General features: G+C 34.6%; 2 protein-coding genes across 4 annotated transcripts in view; one reads left to right on the top strand and one right to left on the bottom strand.

Moving 5' to 3' along the window:
• The window catches only part of Ano3 (anoctamin 3), a 266,616-nt gene that overhangs the window by 183,734 nt on the left and 60,203 nt on the right, over nt 1-22,679 (top strand). For both annotated transcript variants that reach the window (XM_034495046.2, XM_076929413.1), the window contains 2 exons: nt 1,320-1,416; nt 8,448-8,508. In XM_034495046.2, coding sequence (XP_034350937.1) covers nt 1,320-1,416; nt 8,448-8,508 — 158 coding nt within the window. The remainder of the gene's footprint in view (nt 1-1,319; nt 1,417-8,447; nt 8,509-22,679) is intronic.
• On the bottom strand, nt 9,703-21,396 carry Muc15 (mucin 15, cell surface associated). 2 transcript variants are annotated; one of them, XM_034495048.2, is made up of 4 exons: nt 21,257-21,396; nt 13,390-14,114; nt 11,381-11,530; nt 9,703-9,993 (listed from the first exon to the last, which is right to left on the bottom strand). In XM_034495048.2, the coding sequence occupies exons 2-4, from the start codon at nt 14,075-14,077 to the stop codon at nt 9,833-9,835; spliced, it is 999 nt and encodes a 332-aa protein (XP_034350939.1). In that variant the 5' UTR covers nt 14,078-14,114; nt 21,257-21,396; the 3' UTR covers nt 9,703-9,832. The 2 variants fall into 2 exon arrangements, with proteins under 2 accessions (XP_034350939.1, XP_034350940.1); XM_034495049.2 differs by having other exon boundaries at nt 9,771-9,938.

Below are 22,679 nucleotides of genomic sequence, written 5' to 3'. Positions count from 1 at the left end.
TGGTGAAGACTCAGCAGGTCAAAGCATATCAATTCCTCTTTTTTTATTGAAGCTTTGTTAATGCACCATATCATTGCTTACTTTTTACTCTCACTTTGAATTGGGGTTGTAAAGATCTCACATTCAAATATACATTTTTTTTGGCTTTGACTATATACATTTTATTAAAATAAGCAAATCTACTGCAAACACTGCCAATTAAATTTAAATTAACAGTTTCATTTCAAAAACATGTTTTCCAAAGCCTTTAAATTCTTTTCAACATTTTTAAAGCAGGTGTATTTAAAAACAATTTACTAGAGACATGCAAAGTTAGGAGTGACCATAGATGGCAAATAAAATAACAAAACATCCTAAAATGAGGTTATTGTGAACTCTGAGTAGATAGATAAAGCTTTTTGGAAATTGGTAATGATTCCTTTCTGTTATCATAAAGCAATTTATAATGTACATTGAATTATTTAATGGGCAATGAGCATAAAATGAAAGTGATAAATTTATGAAATTACATCCTAATTGAAATTTATTTACATGGAGTCTATGTTATGTTATCATAACAAGGCTGCCAAGAAACACCCTCTCCCTCTCCTCAGCCTTTCTCTCTCCCCCTCTTTCTCTCTCCCGTGCTTCTTTTATTCCCTCTCTACATCTCTCTCCTCTCTCCTTTCTCCTCTCTCTCTCCTCCCCTCTCTCTAACACACACACACACACACACACACACACACACACACAGAGAGAGAGAGAGAGAGAGAGAGAGACAGAGACAGAGAGACAGAGAGACAGAGAGACAGAGAGACACAGAGAGACAGAGAGACAGAGAGACAGAGAGGAGAGGTAGACAGACAGAGATTCTTTGATTCTTAGAGAACGTTCTTCATAGTGCTATATACTGAAGTGTATGTTATGGATTTACATATCAGTAGGCTTGAGAAGCCAGAATAGTCAGGTATGACTCTATATTGTCCCATTCTAAAATGGTGAAATTACTGAATACTTCAGAGATGTGCTACCTAAGATAATTCTGTGTGTCATGAGAGACCATGGATCAAAATGTCTTTATTTTAAAATAAATTATTATACAAGCTAATAAATAGATGATGATGATGATGATTTTGGCAGAGTTTTCTAAAATTGAAGAAACAAACAAAAAACCTTTCTATCACAAGTATTCTAAGATATGTATGTGGAAGCCATCACCTAACTCTATCCTGATTGTTTTTTCTTTCTTCCTTGTTCCTCTGTATTGCTGCTCCCATTACTGTGTTCAGTAGGTGCTAACACAGGGGTTCACATGCTTTTTTTCCCTTTGATTTTTAAAGCCAAGAAATTTGTAAAGCCACTGAAGTTTTCATGTGCCCTTTGTGTGACAAGAATTGCTCACTGCAGAGACTCAACGACAGCTGCATCTATGCCAAGGTGAGTGGGGGCCACCGTAGTCTCTTCCCTGAGCTCCCATTTTTCTAAGAACTAGACAGGGAAACGTTCCTCAGTAAATTGTTTTTCTGCCAAAATTAATTGTCTCCAACAATTTCAACATTATTAGTGTCACTGACAACTGGGAAAAAATCAGTCTGTTGCAATTAAAAAAGGGGATATATTTTATTTTAACATCTTTTTCTTTCTGTGTTATTATAACTGATAATTGACACCTTGGGCACAAACTTCCACTTGACATTACATCTGATTCATTTTATGAAAATAACTATTTTCATGACTGATGATTCAATTTGTATCTGTCATGAATTTATTAAGTTAAAATATTTCTAGTTTCACAGAGGAAATGTAATATCATTTCCCAAAGTCCCATATTGTCTATCTGGAATACCTGAAGGATTTTTAAACTCTCCAAGAGCAAGCCATATCTCAGAGAAAGTAAATAAGAACCTTTAGGTAAGAATCTAGATGTCACCACATTACAAAATTTCTAAAGTTTCTAGGTGAATACAAATGTAAAAAAACAAAAAAAAATACAACAAAAAAAAACATTGGTTCTTACAGTTTTTATTTTTGGAAGAGATTGATTGAAAAATAATTATTATGTAGTAAACTAGATTAGACACATGTAACCTATAAAAATAATAGATTTTGTTAAGGCATGTGCATCTGTGAAGCACTTCACTACAATGAAGATAATGGGCATGTATGTCACCTCCAAGACTGCTTCACCACCTCCTACCTCTTCACTCCCACCTCCCATTCTCCCCAGCTCTACCACACACAGCTCATACAAGTCCTCTGTTTAGGTAACTAATTACAACATAGCATCATTGATAAGCTTACATGTTTGTTGATTCATGTATATAGCATTAAATAGTAAGATTCTTTTCTGACTTCTCTTGTATACTGTAACAGTTTTGAAATTTATCTTATAATGTGACTTTTATCAACAGAGCATTCTTCTCATTGAGGATACTATTTCATTTTCTCTATATCAAAGTTTGTTATTTGTTTATATATTAATACATTTCTCACTTTAAACAAAGCTTCTAAAAGCACTGCTTTCTATGTCTTCTGACTGACAATTGTTATTTCTCTTTGGTCAATATCTAGAAGTAGAATAGTCAGCATATGTAATAGCTTTATTGTTAGTTTTTGTATTAGTCCAGTTTATCTCATTGTGATGATTTGCCTGACAGTAGTCACCTATTTAAGAAAAGAGGGTTATTGTAGTTCATGAATATGGAGGTATGATATTTCTAGGGTATTGTCTTGTTTAAAAAAAAAAAAAAAAAAAAAAAAAAGGTCTTTTTGCTGACAGAGCCCAGAGCCCTAAGATAATACAGAGCAAAGGTACATGATGAGACAGGCAGGGTAGGAATTTTATAAAATCAAAATTTCTGTCATAAGGACTGCACTTCTCTCATGACTTATACAATATTAATCACTGCTCAGAGTCTCCAACTCTAAACACTGAAGTCATACTGCACTTCCGCTCCATTACCTTAAAATTAGGTAGTCAAACATTACCCATAATAACCTTTGCAAAACAGCTGAACAAACACTTTCCAAATTGGTAAAACTACATTATAGATTATGTCTTTTGTTGTTATGTCCTAGAGTTGTTTCCCACAGAGTCACTGAGACTCAGTGTATCAATCTTTGTAAATTGTAATGACTCTCATAGATGCCTAGAAGTATCTCGTGGTTTAGTTACTTTAAAAAGTCATTTGACATATGGTAGAGGCATTCTTGCTCTCTAAATATTCAACTTGGATAATTCCAGTGCTCTGCCTAGGTCTAATTGTTCTCAACAACAAAAGCAAGATCTTCCTGTGTACTCTACTAAGGTACCAGGAACAATGAGGAACTCTAGACTGGCTGATGGTAGTAGGTACTTGGAGATTACTGGTCCATTCTTGGTTTTGTTTTTGATTTCAGATAGTTTCCTTATATACATGCACATTGGATCCACAAATAACACTAAATTACTTACTCAAAATATTTTAATTCCTATAGTTCTTTGTATATCTGGAACTCTTTTCGGCCAGTAATCTCAAGTAATAATAATACCTTATTTCTTTCCTTATCTATCTTGTTGCTGTATCTACTTCAGACATTTTTTTATTGTTTCTAACATAGGGTAAAACTGACCCTTACTGGTCTATCTTGTCTAAAAATAGAGCTCTCCATACAATTAATTTTGACAAGGCTGAATGCAATACCAATAGGTAATCACTTTATCACAAAACAAATTTATTAAAGTTAGCTTCTGAGATTTTTATCTTGAATAATCAGCATGAAAAACACTGTGTGATTACTGTATAAACATGTTTACTTTTGAGTTTAAGTTAGAGAAAGTCCAACAAAGATGATACAGACTGAGATATACCTATTATGTTCTGCAGCTGTATTTTCACATCACTTTTTAAATAATTCCAGTGTAGCACATATAGATGATATGGATTAGATATATTAAAAGCAGATAGGGAGATAAATAAGTAGATATACACATATACAAGTCAGCCTGTTATAAAGGTATGAAATGTCATTAAATTATAAAATATGATAGCCTCAGGGATATTAAAGGTCTGGATGTATGTTGCTTCTATTACTTCTAAAATTTTTTGAAATAATACAATCACAGCAAGTCTAACACTAAAAACAAAAATATCCATATAAGACAGGGATAATGGATGATCTACTCAAGAAAGTTTAAATCTAGGAAGCTTTTGCTAATATTCAAGATGAATATAGCATGAAGACACAGTTCAGAATTCACTTGAAAGTTTAGAAGGAATGTATAAGGGACAACATACAAAATAAAATATTGTCTCACACAACAGTACAAGAAATAAGTTCCATCTGTACAAAACATTTCAGGTCCTGCATTTTCTAGCTAACATTGAATATGTCTACTTTTTTGGGCCTATAATTTTGTGGTTATTCTATAATTGATGGAGGAAAATGAACCTACATTTTGTGTGTTAAGCAGTCTAGATTTATATCACTAGATACAGGACATGATGCGATGTCACTACAGTTCCTCATATAATTCATCAATTCCTGAGACTGTGGAGAAAAAATTAAACCCTACCATATTTTATTTTCAAAATCCACATGTATTTGCATGTAAAAATGATATAAATATATATATATATAACTAAATGTTTTATATATATACATATATATGCATATCAGAATTTTCTTCAATTGACTGCTTTGATTTTAATAATAAAACTATAGGAATTAACATATTTAACTAAATGATTCAGATATTTATGCATTGATTTAAAGACATAACACTATACTATCAATTCATGATGCTAGTATTTAATTATTTAACTTTTCTCAAAAGTTAAATAATTAAATAGAGACACTCAATATTTTGTGAATTGCAAAAACATTTCAATCCTCTTAGCTAAACTCATTACTTATGTTCTCCAAGAATTATCTAATGTTACCTCTTTAGAGAACATTTATTCAATACTAATATGTCACTCAACTTATACACTAACTGTAAAACTGTACCCCAAATAAGAAAGACAGTAGGCTTTCATTTAAAAAATTTTAAGAAAGAATCTGTGATAATGCAGAGTGTATATCTGTATAGACACACACACATATACATCATATACATACATATATATACAGAGCCCAACATTTGATAATTTGGAATCAGTTAACTAAGAATAAGACAGAAATCTACTTGTTGAGCCAATCCATCTGTGGTGGTATTGATTCTGAGGAGCACATTAAGATGATTTTGTAGATAAGCATTAAACCAAGTTCCTGTTTGTGTTTGGTGATTGACATATGTTGTATCCAGATATATTGAATATAAACCATTAAGCATTATCTCTCTTACCCAAGAGTTAACGATTAAACAGTGAGAAAAAATTCCATCCCAGCATAAATCCCAATTCCCTTATGAACATGTCTTCAGTGATAGTCTGGCCTATATGACTGGATTGGCTCAGAAGATCCCTGCTCATTTACTGTATTGGGGATTTGTGAGTGTGTCAGTATTGGAGCATCATCCTGTTCCAAACCTACCAAGGATATAAGAGGAGATAAAATAACTATAGAAAAGGAGACTCAGACTCACGTTTCCAATCTCATAGGAACTAGATGTCCTTAAACAATTCCCTCATTCATCAATGGCTAACCATGCTCAGCTTTCAAAACTAAATCAGATAGCAACCACCATGGAGAATTTGTGCTGTCCAGTCAGTAAAGCTTCCCCTTATTACATTACCCTATACACACCAACAATGTAAAATAAAATGAGTGTTCATACATCTTCATACATCCTTTTAGTCATAAAGGCAAGCTACTTTCTAACTGAAAAGTCATTGCAACTGTGCATTCTCAAGAAGAGCCAGTCTCTATTGTTTTTAGAAAGTCTGTTATGCTCCTTAAATTTTTTAAAAATTGAATCTGATGTTTTCTTTGATGTAGTAAATGGTCTTTGGTGTTAGTCATGTAAAGGCTCATGTTTTTCCTGCCAATTACCTCAGACCTAATCTTGAACCCTCCACAGTGTGTGTGATTACTCAGTGTTCTCCATTTTACCTCAGCATCTTTTCTGCAGTATCATAAGGTAACCAGTAATCAGCTGTAGTCCCAGGCTAATTGTTTATGTCCATGATCTCCAGTATCTTGATCCCTCTCATATTTTAATAAGTTGTAAATATAACAAAATTATTTTCATATTCCTACACTCCTGCTTACTGCGTGTTCTGAAGAATTCTCTCGTTCGCAATTAAGCTTTATCTCCGGTTACATGTATATAATCCACAATAAATATTTGCATATATAAATATTATATACATCCGCTATAATTGACTAATATTATTCTCAACTGTTAATAATCAATTTTGAACTTAAATATGCCTAAAAGGTTTATAAGAGAACTTTCTAAAAGATAATGAAAATCACTTTAAAAGCAAACACTACAGAAAACTTTACTAAAAACAGCCACAAATCATGTGTTTTTGTTAACTATAGCCTTTTACTTTCAGTTTTCTCAAAGCATGGCTGTCTCTTAAGCAGGGGGAAACCTCATTTCTTGGTGACCTTTAATTCCTCATAGGTAAAAGCCTGTGTAGCACTCTGAGAGGCTGTTCCTGTACCAAGCCTGTTTAAAAGGGGAAACTGACAGCTGTTCAACCTACTGAGACAGCTCAGGTCTCTCTGCTGGATGCCTCTGGAAACAAAGAGACTAGATTCCCCTGCTGGGTGTAATATTATGAGCTCTGTGGGGGAATTTTTCTATGATCCTTGTCTCTGCTGTCCATAATGATTATTCTGAAGCGCTACATCTAGTATTTTTAGAAATCTTCAGCCTTAGCATAAATAAAAAATTTTAGAGCCATAAAGGATATTTTGTACTTAAAATTTTTAAGGTTTATGTTTCTTTTTTGTGCTGTGCTGGGGATCAGAACCAAGGCTTGCTTGTGCATTCCAGGCAAGCTCTCTTCCACTAAACTAAGTACCATGCCTAAGATTTTAAATAGACTAAAGTTGAATTATACATTAGTGTGATTGCAATGTTCATATTAAGAATCCTCTTGACTATAGACTGAGCAAAGAGGATGCAATTCCACTCCAACATCTCTTATAAGAACGTCTTTTAACCTATAATTTACCTTATCCTCTTTGGGAAATAATAATTCTCAGTTTCTTTATACACTACCCTTCCTTATGGGCAGCTTCATTTTCTATGATTTTTATTTACCTCTGGTAAATTGAACCTTAGAAATATTAAATGACAGAATCCATTTTATGGTAACCTGCCTGACATGTGAATCATCTCTTTGCATAGCCGTGTGGTATATGCTACCCACCTACACAGACGTCCTCAGGCAACAGATCTATAACAGAGTACTTGTGGTCTAGTAACTCTTGCCACTTAGCTAATACAACCTCACAATGCTCCCTTCAGTAACCTCACTTCATTTGAATATTAGACACATGTTCTCCCATCATCTATACAAATAGGGTGAGTAAGGGAGGAAGATCACATCCACACGTGATTCACCATATGTGGTTTTATTTCCCCATCCTCTCTTTGGCTACTGTTATTAATTCCTTATTGTGATTGATATATATATATATATTAGCTTTAATAAACAAGCTTGTCACTGTGTGCAGTTCTAGGCAGCTTTAGGCACTAAAGTCCTTGCAACCTATCCTCCATGGATATTCAGAGGTTGGCTATTATTTCTATAGTATTTATGTGCATGCCAAGTATTGACTTTCACTAATTTGGGGGCAAGGTGTTGTGCACGTAGGAAGAAGCATCAATAAATCAGACTTTATTAAATCTGAATTTTATTAAAATTTACCAATCCTTGCAATTCTAAAAATTATATAACATTGAATAACCTTACATATTTTATCAAGTTTTATATAAGGTAACAGCTCATTGAAAATACGCTTAATGATTTATGAAGCGTCTTCAAACAACTTAAGATGAAACTCATTACATGAAATAAATCACTACTGGACCCATGGCACATTTTGCAAGACATGAAAGATCTGGAATTACTATGACAGCTTTCAATTGAAGAAGCTCTCTAACTACCCAAGTTCTGCATTTTACAACTTCAATGTTCTGGGAACTTTCTCTAACAGAAAACAACATGAAACAAAACTTGTTGTTTTAACTTTAACACTAACTTCTTACATTTCACAATGTTAGTGTGTTTGACTATAATGCAGAACATCTTCCTTGGGAATCTAGAACAACTTAAAAGACAAAATGAAAGTGGGATGCAAAGGAATCAGAGGACAGATAGAAAAAAAAATCCGTTGTTTCTTCATCTCTTCTTGTGAGGACATTATATAAACTACTGGAAGATCGGTGAAGGTCCCAGGTGAATAGATCAACAAACTATACAACATTGTGATAGAACCTGGGGAGAAACCACAGTACCTAAGGCAAATAAGAATTTATATTTTAGTACAACTTAATATGATTGATGTTTCTATTTTTTTCTATTAAGGTAACATATTTGTTTGATAATGGAGGGACAGTTTTCTTCGCTATTTTTATGGCAATATGGGGTGAGTATTTTCTTTCATTACTCATTTTACAACTCTGCCTTTGTAACAATGTTTCCTGTGACACACATACACACACACACAGAGAGAGAGAGACAGAGAGACAGACAGACAGACAGAGAGAGAGAGAGAGAGAGAGAGAGAGAGAGAGAGACATAAGTGCTGCTCATACCATCTGTTGATTCAACAATAAAACCTCTAAGATAGTACTTGCTTTGTTGAATCATTCACTTCTTGGGAATTTAACTCTATTTAATTCTCTAATCTTTGAGACTCAGACTGTCAAAAGACAGGTGTTGATTGAAAACAAACTAAAACCAGAATTAAATCTCTTGTATCCTTACTTGTTCAAGTGATGATGTCTTTGCTTGCTAACTCTCTTTGCTGTTTTGCCCTGTACTTCATGCCTTTAGAGGGACAGATATTTCACATATGTCTGAACAAACATCTATTATGTACTGCAAATTCTATTTCTAACTAACAAGTTAAATTTGTACTATGTACAAGTTTATACTTCAGCCTTTTCCTCATGTTTCCAATTGAGATTTTAAGGTGCCTAATTAACTGAAACCTGATGTGTACTCATGCAAGCTGAAGTTACTTAAAACTTTGGGGACTTTCAGGGAAGATATCAGTTTCCTGGGTAGAGTCAGTTTTCCTCCTGTGGCCCTGTTGAATGCCCCCATTGTCAACATGGCAGCCAAAGGGATTGACCACGTGTGATACTGTAGAAGGGTGAAATGTATCAGAAGACAAGCTTTTCATTCTTATTGCCTTAATTTCTCAGGACCAAAAATTCTGCCATATCATATTTCTGGCTTTGAAACAAACCAGCAAAAAAATATATATATATATATCATCCAAACTATGTCCCCAAGAAAATGTTTGTTTAATTCTGTAGCCCTGCATTATAGACAAGAGGAATGAAGAGTTAACTCTGGTTTCTTGTTTAAAAACAAAATATTTAAAGAAAACCTAGTTTTGGTCCCCAGATTATGTGTGAAGAATGGTCATTGTTAAGTTATCAGTCAGTGCTACCATGGTTATATGAATTGATTTTGCCTTATTCCACAAAGGTTTCCTTGGAAAATAAACCAAAATACAAATTATGGTTATGTAACACATGCTTCAGCCCAGCTGAAGACTGTAAGAACAGAAAGCTTATAGGTGATGGATCCACCCTGCTTTTTCTTTTTTTTCGAAACCCCTCCTTCTTCAGCCATTTCTTGTGCAAGAAGCACAGCAGTGACCTTGCACAACCTCTTGAATGATGAAAGGTCAAAATGGAGATGAACTCTTGCCCTTGGCAGCCATCTTTCTTCCAGTTTTATATGGAGGTGCGAAGTGGAGGTATAGCATCCATGGGAATGCCGTCACGCACACTTTCTCCACCTTCGGGCATGGATGGATCACTCACAGCTGGGTTGTAGTAACTAGAATTTCCAAAATTGACATCATAAGGTTCTGGTGCACTGTCTAATCGCAGAACTGAAAAAAATAGCAAAATTAACAGACTTGTTTTATGGTGATAGTCTAAGTGATGGGTGCTCAGTCACCTGATTACATTATCAGACCTTAAGAATGGTTCTAAGTGATGAGCAGGTTCTTCTGTGTGGGCTTTCAGACATTATTTTGAAATTTTAGATGAGTAGATTTTGGCATTCCACATTTATTTCTATAAATAAGAGAAGAGAGGTAGTTCTAAAATTCTAAATTAGACACAAAAGTAAGAAATTAAGGAAAGCATCTCAACAGAGCATACCAATCCCCAATACTTGAAAATAAAACATAACTAATTGACTTTTGCATTTTTTGGTTTTAATCTTTTGGTATAAAAAATTATTATTATTTTTTAGTGAAGAGAGTTAGTAAAAAAAAAAAACATTATTTACTTGATATCTTAATACCTTGATAGTCAATCTTGTGAATGTATAGAAGGAAATAAAAAAAATGAAAGTATGCCTCCTTCTGATAGATCAAGTAATCACTCAATATACTCTGATAGGTGATTGGATTGGAGTTGCTTCGTTTTTAGCAAAAAGAGATACATTCTTAGTGAGCTTGAGTGTGTATTTTCAGAGAAAACTTAGGTATGCATTACATGTCTTAAAGTGCTGTAGCCAAGGAGTAATTACAAATTAGATTAGTGGTTTAATTATTCCGGTATTATGTTACCTGACACTTCCTTAAGCCATCTACTTACAAACTAGCCTCTCTGGAACTCTAGTCTTTGAAAGCTCTCTCAAAGCTGTATGGAAGAGATCAAAAGGGTTTCATGATCAACCTCTGACCATGTTCATATATAGAGCCTTGATTTCTTGGGGTCCTCTATCCCCTCAGGCTTACAATATTTTCCATCCTTCTCCATGAGGCTCCCTGATCTCTTAAGAGAAGGAATTTGATCCCACTTAGGGTTGAGTGTTCCAAGGTTTTTCACTTTTTGCATAATGTCTGGCTGTGGGTCTATAGGTTTTTCCATTTACTACAAGAGGATGCCTCTGTCATGGTGGATGATCACCAGTTTGTTTTTATGTGTCTGGGATCCGCTAGGATGATTTTTCCCCTAGTTCAATTTACCTGCAAATTTCAGAGCCACAGTGAATTTCAGAGTGAATTTCTTATCACATCTTCAAATTTTCTACATTTGTTTGGATTCTAGAAACACTATTTAAAACCAATTTTGATACAATGAGCAAAAATTTCAAAGGTTTTTAAATGTCACAGATAAATAGTGCAATTCTTTTCTTGGTGAAGTGGCAATGGCTCTAAATAAATCTTGTCTGTTTCTGTCATTTGACACTTTGACTCTTTCCTAAGTAGCACAGTGTCCCATACTAAACCTATTGCATGTTGGTGATTGGAAAGAAGGATTTACCTGGTTCATTTCTGTCATCATAAAGTCGCTGATGGGAAAATGAATCTGTTTTCCGTTGTCCACACAATAAGTAGCCAACGAGGCTAAGCAGTGAAGCACCCAGGATAGCTCCTAAAATGGCTCCAAATACTATTCCTGTGTTCTTATTCCCTAGAAGAAAAAAACAACAGGTTCAACTAAGAAATTAAAAAAAAAATTATTCAAAATCACAAAAATTCATGTGCAAAGAGACATTATACAAAACATTTGAATGTTATAAATTAGATAATAGTGATAGTGTATATCTGTATTATTATATGGTCAGTATTTGTGACATAGTGCTAAAATAGTTCATTATAAAATTGTACATGCACTTTATTTAAAATACGTTAAAGCCTTTTATTTAAAATTAATTATTACTGATTATCTCCAAAGGTAATAAAGTGCTATATTTTATAGAAAATTTAATTTCAGTAATTAATAATGTATTAATAAAGTTTTTTAATAAACCCCAAGTCTAAGGGGATAGGTAAAGTTGAAATGAACTTTAATTTTGTATAATAATTGAATACATAGACACACATAAACAAACACCAAATAGTACTTAAGTAAGAAGTAATACAACCACAAAATGCCAAGAAGTCACCAGGAGGAAATGTAATCTTCCTTGGTATTTACAAACTGAGCAAACTAATCAAGCAAAAGACAAAAGCAAGATGTTTGCAATACCTACTTATACCTCAGCTTAGCTCTCAAGAAACTACAATATTGTTCTGTCATGCCCTTTATTGGAATTGTTGACTTGAAAATGAAGAAATCATTAATTCACCCTCTGCCCTCTAACTACCAATTGTAGTTTTAAATGTCTTGAGAAATTCAATAATTAGGTATATGAAGATTTTATTAGACTCTCTTAAGCAATATAGCCACTCCTAATGAAATTAACTCATTTGGGATACAAAAAAATAGTTGTTAATATAAAAAGAAGCAAAGTTAACAATTCTAATCAAATAGCTATGGTGTTGGTCAGTGCTCAGTATTCATAATATATATTTATTGAGTTTAAACAGACAACAAACACATTTTTAAATAGTCTTTCTAATAAAATACAAGAGTATACACAAATTATGGGATGTATTAAAATTAAAGCTAAAATAACATTGTATATACATGTTGTTATCAGTTATTTAATAAAGCTTAGATTTCAGTTGTTAAAACATTTCCATATGCTGACAACAGGTGATAAATGCCAACTCACATATATATTTATACATTATAATTAATTTAACCTCTAAAAGTTCATGTGAAAGCACTGGGTTAATAAAAAAGATTTTTTATTAAAAATAATAAATCACTTCAGGCTTACAAGCATATAGCTAGACCTGAAAGAAATTAAGCTTAATGACTGCATTATATAACCTTTGATATACTTCCTATTTTGTCTTTAAATTTGACATAATCTCTAAATGAATCATATACATGTTTCTATAATAATGTTTTGTCAAAATTATACATTTAGATATTAAACTAAAGTTAAGAATGTTTTCCTGTGGCAAGCTTGTCTAAGTAACTCTTGAAGTCTCACTCTTCTGTTATTGTCCTTGAATCACTGTATGTGGGGTCAGGTAATTTATAAAAGCACTCATTTTGTTTAGTGTTTCTAAGCTCACGTGCATATATTTTAAAGTTTATTTGTATAATATTCCTGAAAGCACCAAAAGTCCAGATTGTTTTTAGAGAGTCAATGGAAATTGTCACCCAATGACTTTGGCAGGATTTTACTTACCAACACCACCTTACATCCCACTGTCTTCTCATATTCCCACCTGCTAATAACTAGTATGTGCTCAATTAAGTCCTAAAACTCTCCACAATTTTTATTGTTTACTCCTCACAATAAGAATGACTCATACAACTACAATTGCCTGCCTTTCACCAGAATGGCTCTCTTTGGATTTAATTTATATGACTTCTCTAGAGACTCAGCCATATATAACCAGAAAGTTAAATACTTGTACATATATATATACCTTTTGGGGTGTCTGATGTATTCGGGAAAAGTTTTGAATTATTGGTGAATTTTAAGGTGGGTTGTAAAGTTGTCTTTTCTTGATATGGGGTAAAACCAGCAAAGTTGTCATTGTTTATGGGAAGCCATCCAGTAGTAGGTTCACTTCTGAAAGGAGTCTCGGATGTGGTCTTTGCAGGTAGAGGGAAGGGGCTTACTGTACTGGAAATATCTTTAGAACTGTTCATCATGTCATTGTCCAAAGACCAAGTAAAGTTTTTTGATGATGGGGAATATGTAGTAGACTTGGAATGTTCTGAGACCTGTAAAGGATTTACATCTGCTGTAGATGAATTCAAAGGCAACTTGGAAACAAAGCCCTGAACCAAGGGAGGAGTGGAATGTGTGGAGGAGGGTCTTGGACTCACAGCTAAGCTAGTTGTTGGCCAGTTTCTGGTGGAATTTGTTGTTTTGTAGGTCGTGGATAAATCCAAAAGAGAAGGAGCTGTCACCATGAGGTTGGAGATATCACTTCCATTCTCTGAAGTTATATTTACGCTTCTTTCCAAATGAATGGATTTGTTTCTCATTTTCACATCTTCTATAATGTGCTGAGTTACATTTCTTCTTGGATTTTGTTTCTGAGGCCTCCCAAATGGTAATGAAATGAACAGACTTGAAATCACCGCGATCTGGGCTAAGGTCAGCATGGTAGCCTTTGTTGATACTAGTTTTAGTAGGAGGAATCTGAAAGAAAATAACAGTCATTTGAATTATAAGGGCATTCTGCATTTTTTATGGATCTGTATTACTAAATGGGGGAAATCTAGACTTAATGTTAAGATAATATTTTTCTTGTTCCAATAAGTTGGTTTTGGGCAGATTGTGGATTTAAACCAGTGTCGTGAAGTCCTATTTTCTATATAATTTTCCTTCTAGGAAAATGCCAGTAAACAGTCTTCCCAAGTTAGCTACTGCTATGTCAAATATCACTGAGCTTGGAACAACTTGAAATATATTTATAATATATACACATATGCATACACTGCAAAATAATTTTTTAAGTATTGTAAATATGGGACATGCAGAGCTGTCTGGTTCTTCAAACTGTCAGAGAGCATGTTCTTTCTTGAGATGTGACTTTAAATTCTGATATATAATGTGTAGTGATAATACAAACTTTGTAATCCCTAAGACATTAGAACAGTGGTCTCAGCCTTCCTAATGTGAATCATTTAATACAGTTCTTCATGCTGTGGTGACCCTCCAATCATAAAATTATTTTTGATGCTACTTGGAAACTGTAATTTTTCTACTATTCTTAATTGTAATGTAAATGTTTTCCAATTGTCTTAGGCCAACCCTCCCTTGACTACATTTTATTCATATTTACTTTTAATTCATTGAAGTTGAAATAGCAGCTATGTTATTGCTATTTGAACTTCAATGAATTAAAAGTAAATATGAGTAAGTTATATATATTATGTAATATATTAATAATAGAATATAGTTGAGGGTATGTATAAAACTTTTTATATAGGTAGAATATGGCAGAGTTAGGTAATAAAATCATGATAGTGACCTCACTAATCCTAATCCAAGCACACCATTCTGCTTAGGTATGGAGTTCCCTAACTCTTAAGTGGGTGATAAGGAAAATATTAGAGCATGTATTTATTAAAATTATAATCTGAGGGGTATGCAGGCTCTGTAAACCTTAATTTAAAAAAAATCAGCAGTGTTGACAGTATTTGTGAAAATTCAGGGGCTGTCCTTGAAAAACTATGGGCAAGGGGCTGAAGAGACAGCTTAGTTCTGGTTTCTGCCACAAATAACCTATAGAGTCATCATCATTATAAGTTGTTAATATATTATTAACAAGGGAACCAAACTGTTTTACAATATTATTTTATCTCCAGGAGTCGCCAAAGACAGTCAGAAAACACAGATATTTACATTGCAATTCATAACAGTAGGAAAATTATAGTTATGAAATAGCAATAAAAATAATTTTATGGTTGGAGGGGCATCACAGCATGAACTATATTAAAGGGTCTTAGCATTAGGAAGATTAAGAACCACTGTTCTAGTGTTTTAGAGATTACAATGTCTACAATATCAATTGTATTTGATGCAGTGATATCTTCAAACAGGAACAGCTTGTGTTATATTCTTTATCTAGGTGAAGAAACTGAGGCTCAGAGTGACTAATAATAGAAATTAATGAACAGAATAAGCCAAACAAGATGCTAAACAATAAAGTATGTTTAGCTGCATTTTTGTATTTAAGAAATGTTACCCTGGAGCTGAGACTATTGCTTAGTTGTTAGAATGCATGCTCTACATGCAAAAAGCCTGCATTCCATCCCAGCATTGCATAAGTCAAGCAAGCTAGTGCATGCCTATATTTCCAGCAATTGGAAGAAGTATGCAGGAAGTAACAGCATCAGAAGTTCAAGGTAATTCTCACTACATAGTTTGAAGCCAATCTGAGTTATTGTTGAGGTTTGGTCTTTTGCTATATATTACAGTGCTAAATACTGGCCCCAAGGCCTGATTGCCTCCAGGAACAAGAGAACCTAGATGTACACAAAAGAATATTATGTGACCTTGCTTCTTAATTTAAAACTAAATTAAATAAAGTTAAATAATGATACGCACAGCCTATAGCTGGCAGAATAGAGATAGGTGGACTTGGGACTTTGAGGAGGACCACAAAGGGGAGAAGAAGGTGGAGGGAGGAGAAGATGCTATGGGTAGTTGAGTTATGGAAACATGCCATGAGTCTGGCCAATTGGCATTAATAGCAGCCCAGATGATTCGAATGTAGCAACTTATAATTAGGGGTTATTGATAGGAAGGTAGAAATAATAGGATAGACAGTAGATATCTGCCCAGCTGTAGTGCATTAACAGTTTATTATATATATTTAAATGTTGTGTCTCTTTTATTGAGGAACTCAATGAACAAAGGAAGAGTAGAGACCTGCTATTAATATTTATAAAAAAAATGTATACAACAGGATGCATGAGACTCCACTTCAAACAACTCTTCAAACAATAAAACCTGAGAAATAATTTGATGCTTCTCAAATCGGGTCTTACTTCTTACTAAAAAATTCCAACTTTACACAGAAAAACTGAGCATATTTAATTGCTAAATTTTAAGGTTTTGTATTTTCTGTATTTTTTAAGATTTATTTTTATTTTGTGAACATGAGGATTTGTCTGAGTGCATCCATGTATATCACATGTATGTCTGGCCCCCATGGATGTCAGAAGAGGGCACCAGTTCCTCTGGATTTAGAGTTACAGGTGTTAGGAAGTGAACCCTTGTTCTCCAGAAAAGTAATCAGTGCTTTTAGACACTAAGCTGTCTCTTCAGCCCCTTGCCTGTAGTTTTTCAAGGACAGCCCCTGAATTTTCACAAATACTGTCAACACTGCTGGGTTTTTTTAATTAGGGTTTACAGAGCCTCCATACTCCTCAGATTATAATTTGGTTGTTTTCCCGACACTAGACTTCCACCCAATGATCTGTCTCAAGTTAGCACATCTACATTATATTTCAATATACTGTCTTCATCAAAAGATTGTAGAAATCAGCCCACTGTCTTGCATTCCAAAGGATTCAGTGGGATATAATATTTTCCATCACTGTTCTAATCATTTAAGAAAAGTTTTAAAATAAAAGGCAGGTAGGCATACAGGAATATTAATAGGCATTGTTACTGATGAATTTCTGACAGAAATTCATCAGTAACAGATTGAACAAACACCCTGGCTTATTTGTACAGTGAAAATTAGCATCTTAAGATTTTATGAAACAATATGGATGGTTATCATCAACATAATGCAGAGCATAAAAATCGAGGTATATTGTGTAATCCCACATATACAAAGTTGAAACCAGGCACAACTCTGTTAGAAGTCAAGAGACTGTGGACGGATATGTGTGAGAAGAGAGTACCATTCATTTAAAGGGTTCTCGTGTGCTTGTCATTCTGTTTTCAGACATAATTATAGAAGTGTTTACATTTGTGGTAATTCTTCTTCCTTATATTTTATTTCCTTTCACTCATAATCAATACAAGTGGATGAAGTCATAAGACTGTTAACATAATCAGAAAATTGTATTATAAATTACATATTTCAATATTAGAGACTTCTTAAGTTTTACATCGAATCATTAAAAGCAATCAGACAGAACAAGATTTGTAATCACAAATACAAGTAATTAAGTAGAAGCATAGAGTATCAACAAGGTGTTCAAAGACTCATAATCAAGTTAATGGAGTGTAGGGATAAACCTCTGGTTAACTGCATGGAAATACAGCCCATAAATATGCAAGGCCAACTGTACTCTAAAGCAATTACAAAGGAGATTTCTGTCTTTGTAGACCCCTTCCCACTGTCATTTTATTTTAAACACAGCTTCTAAATTGAATGGTTTAAGCCATTCCAGAAACACTGCAAACCCAGTAATGTAAAAACCATATATCTTAAGTGCTGAACATGATGAATATACTTTTATTTTAATATAAGAAACTCCCACAACTTTGTGTATGGCATCTTGCATGATCTACATGAAGAAAATATAAGAGAATTTGGGGGGGGGCTATAGTTGATCAATATTCCCTTCAGTTAGGGTCTTATGTAGTAGGTACATTTATAATGTGGTTTAGCTTGGTGTAGTTACATGTTACTTCAGAGGTACTTTTCTCCAGTAAAATCTGTACAGATCACGGAACACAGAGTTGTCTTTCTTTTTACCTGCTGCCCGTGCTCTACTGTAGGCATGCCACTTGGTCATACTTTCAATCTATATTATGTCACTTGGTTTACATTCTCTTTATTTAGGTCCTAAAATGTTGATCATTAGAAGCAGGGAAAAGGCCCTTGGGTATTCTAATTTTCTTTCAGTGCTCCATGAGGAATGCAGCCTGGAGCATGCTCCCGCTTCTGTAAAGAGAATCCTCATATCACCAGCCAACACAGTGAGCTTTATTGTGCCAGGTTCATCTTGCCTGTAACATTGAACCACTGAGGGCATCTCTCTTTCCTTCACCTCACTTTTGAGTGTAACCTGAAAACCTACGGTATCAATACCTCAAATAAGCCAAAGTAGCATGACTACCTATAATTTATCTCCTGGAAAAAGATTTAGAATAAAGGAAGACAGGAGTAGATATTATGTCTGAATACAAGATACAATTAATTCAAAAACTATACAGCTGTGGCTACAACATTGCAAAGACTGATTTAGGCCTGTGACTCTGACAATGTGTGGCATTGGCTTTAGGGTTACCATGTAACATATACTAGTCAGGCACATCTCACCTTACAGGACTAGAAGCCCAAAACTTAAGTCATCAGGTTTTCAAAAACTCTAGCTTTGGCATTTTGCAAAAGCAAGGACAGTACAGTGTGACTCGGGCTCCCACGGAACTCAAGAAGGCACACTGTAGAGAGTAAGAGCAAGTGACGAGGACAATAGAAATATTTAGAAGACAGTGGATCAAATTTTCATTTTTCTTCTTTCACTTTCCTTTGAGCCTCTTTCCATTTCTAGAATCCATGCATTAAAACAACGTTGTATATCTGTGTAATATCTTAAGCTTAAGTTAATTTTGCTGGGTCATGAACTGCAGCATGCTTAGTTTGCCTAAGTTTATCTACAGGCAGATGTCTTATGTAATAGAAAGAAAGTGATAAAAATGAGAGAAAGATGAAATATTTAGAAAGAGAAAAAAATCAAGATAATTTCTCTTGTGATTTTGCCTCTTCTTGCACCTGGGCAAGAGTAATACTGTGGGCTTACCACGTAGGGAAGTTTAGGAAGTGTAACAAAAAGAGACCTGTAATCATCTCAAGCTTGAAAAACGAAGGCTAGGATCACTAGATGTGGAACAGAAAGGCAAAATTCTGAGGCAAGCTGTGATACCGTAAGTACATATTCTAAACATCTAAAAAGTGATACTTTTTTTTTTTTTTACAGGATTTGTTTTTAATTTAACAACACTTAAAATGTAATTTCAAAGAAATACATTTCAATGTATTTCAGTTTTTGAAGAATTTTTCCACAGGGTGGGTTGAATAGTGTTTTCTCCTTTTTGTTAGTCTTTACTCTGACAGGTGGCTTCCCATGGCTAGATCACCACGGAGAGCTTGAAAACACTGGGAGAATATATATATATATATATATATATATATATATATATATATATATATATATATATCCATGGAGGCAAACCTGCTTGCTGTGCAGAATTTTGATTACTCTTAATTGTATAATGTCATTATTCTGCTGAACCTCCCCTTTGTAATTGAATTATACTACTTATCCTAGCTTTAAGAATAAGGAGGCACCCTGGCTATGTCTGGCTGTAAACTCATGCAAGAGAAAGTATAATATTAATTCTTAACCCAATCAAAACCAGAGTTTTAAGTAACAGCATCAGCTTAGTTATATGGAAGATATCATATGATGTTCTTGTGGCGAATCCCTAAGACGTATAGAACCACTTTGCCCAACTGCCTTTTACTGTTTCTTCTCACAGACCTTACCTTCCCAATGTAGATGGGTTTATTTATTTGTTTACTTTGCCATTAAAAGCTCAATCATCCATGTAGCTAATACTTCAGGCAAAACTTGAGTACTTGAGTGTTATTCTGAGTAGCCTTTGCAATTTTGTTCAGCATTGAGTATTTTTTCTAGAGCCAAATTAATGACAATGTAAGAAATAATGTTCTAGAACTCTCTTATATAATGGTTTTGAAGCATAAGAAATCAAAAATTCTATTTATACCAAAAACTTTCTCTCTCTTTCCTTCTGCCCCCTCCATATACATAGAGAATATAAAATGAATATATATATATATTCGGTAAAGAAAGGTAAAATGATATTTTCGTTGTATGAAATTCCCTAAGGTTTTTCTATCATTCTATTAAAAGATTCAGATAAACATAAGTTAAGAAAAAAAAGAGAGAGAGAGAATGACATCCTGCCTGCTATTTTGGGAGTCCAGTCATGATTTTCATGCCTGTGAAAAAGTAGGTGGATGACTACAAAACTTAGAAAGAATGTGTGTTCAAAAGATATGTTCTGAGTCCAAATTCCAGGCATGAGGTTTTAAGCTTCTATCACATTTCACTGTCTTTTGAAACAGTCTCTATGAATCAAAGAGAAAGTAGGTCAGGGCAGCAAGCTGAAAATGGCTTTCCCAAACTCTATCTAAATCCTCATTCCACAGGAGGTCTTCTGTGAGTGACTTAGCCTTCTAAAGTTTCTGGGAATGCCAGACAAGTATACTAAGCACGCTAGATAAAATAATGAAATGTAGTTTTTAACTTTTTAGTTAAGAACACCATTGAAAATGATGTAAAAAAAAAAACAGCTTATAATTTATTCCATGTAAACATAACCCCCCCTCAAAAAATGATATTATACTTAAAAAAAGAAACTTTAAGCCTAAATGCATAATTTAGAGCTATGTTCCTGCCACCAGTTCCAATTTAAACGCTTTGATGGCTCCACTAAGTCTTGGCTGAAGAAAATGTTGTATACACTTAAAACGACTTTTCTGCCTGTTTAGTCAGTTAGCAACTTTGGCAGTGCTTCTTAAAGTTAATTCATTTAGCAGTGCAAATGTCCACTTAGAAGGTAATTAACTAAGAAAACAATGGTCTGTTTATACCAAGGTCTCTGTAGCTACTTGCCTGACTGTTCTGTCAAAAGTTGAGGCCACTTTGATTCTCTTTGGTGAAGGAGAGAGAAAGAGAGAGAGAGAGAGAGAGAGAGAGAGAGAGAGAGAGAGAGAGAGAGAGAGAGAGAGAGAGAGAGAGAGAGAGAGAGAGAGAGAAACGGAGACCCAAGGAGCAGACACTTACCTTCAGAACTAACAGGTGTTTACAGATGGGGAATAAAATATCACAGTTGGCCTGGCTGTAGTAAGTCTTCAGCACATGAAAAGGCAGGTGGCTTAAGTGTGACAGTGTGGCATTGAGCAGGACACAGGCCGATGCTAGAGAAACAAAATTGGGTGGGGCTGGTCTGCGGCTGGCTGGCTGGCAGGCAGTATCTTTCCTGCTTGTGTAATAGAGCAGCCAAGAACCTGACTGACCTGCCTCTCAGCTGTAAGCAATAGGATATCACCTCACTCAGGTCTGAAGAAAGTCCAACCCTCGAGTTTTCATAGGTTGCTTTGGCTGATTTTGAGATAGGCTGGTTCTTTGCAGCAGCAGCAAAAAGGAGATTTTTTATTTCTTGAGGGGGGAGGGGTGGCAGCATCCTCTGGTGTATTAAGAACTCTTGAAACTTGCTGGGTACCTCTTTGCAGGTAAGGAAACCCCAGTGAGTCATGCTCCACACCCACTTCTCTATGCTAGCCCAAGGTTATTACAACTCATAAACAAATTCTTCAGTCCCTCTCTGCAGTGGCCCTTTGTGACCTTAAACCTAAATGTGAAAAATTCACAGTGGCCAGTAGTCAGGGACTGACCTGAAGTGGACTGAAATTGATGTGATAGAAAGCCATCTTTACACAGTCAGTTCCTGAGAGCTCTCTAGAGGGAGTGACTATAGAAATAATGCCCAGTACTAAGTTGAGGTTTTTGATGATTTTCCAACCTTTAGGGAATCACTGGGGCTTATGTGAGAATGACCCAGGAGTGCTCTTGGTCAAGCAGCTTCCACTCTGTGTTCTGTTTGCTTTTTAGGCTCAAGTTGGAGTAAATTTTTGGAGTGCTTGGTTCATAATTAAATACTTGTGTTAATAACGAATTGTGATCTTCTGTTTGCCTCCTCCCATGTCTTATCAGAAGGAGAAGTGTTCCCCTCAGTATTTGGGCACTGGTATCAATCTCTCCTGCCTAACATACCTGACGTATACACTTGTTTTCTGCTGCACAAAAAGTGAGATTTCCAATGGCTAAATTGGTAAATGAAACTTTGACTAAAAGGCATGAGATATTTGAATGTACAGAATCTATTCACTTAATTGGTTTCAAGAACAAATAAGGTAATTCTATAGTTTTAAATTTTCAGATGCAGACAAATACTAGCTTCAGATGGCTAAATAGAGTTCAATTGGTTACCTTCAGGTTATCAAGTTACTAGAAGAATAATTTACTGAGGATGGGAATATTCTCTATCTGAACTCAGGGAAAGGAGAATAAATTAACATCACTGAGTGTATGTAAATTATCCCTAGACATTCTCCTAGGCATATGTAGAAATACCATTACCCATTGCTGACTTCACAGTAGCAATTATAGCTGATGAGAGGCAGGAACTCTGCAAAGCTCTTATGCT

The sequence above is a fragment of the Arvicanthis niloticus genome, chromosome 2 (assembly GCF_011762505.2).
Source record: "Arvicanthis niloticus isolate mArvNil1 chromosome 2, mArvNil1.pat.X, whole genome shotgun sequence".
NCBI lineage: Eukaryota > Metazoa > Chordata > Mammalia > Rodentia > Muridae > Arvicanthis > Arvicanthis niloticus.
This window is presented reverse-complemented; position numbering and strand designations above follow the sequence as displayed.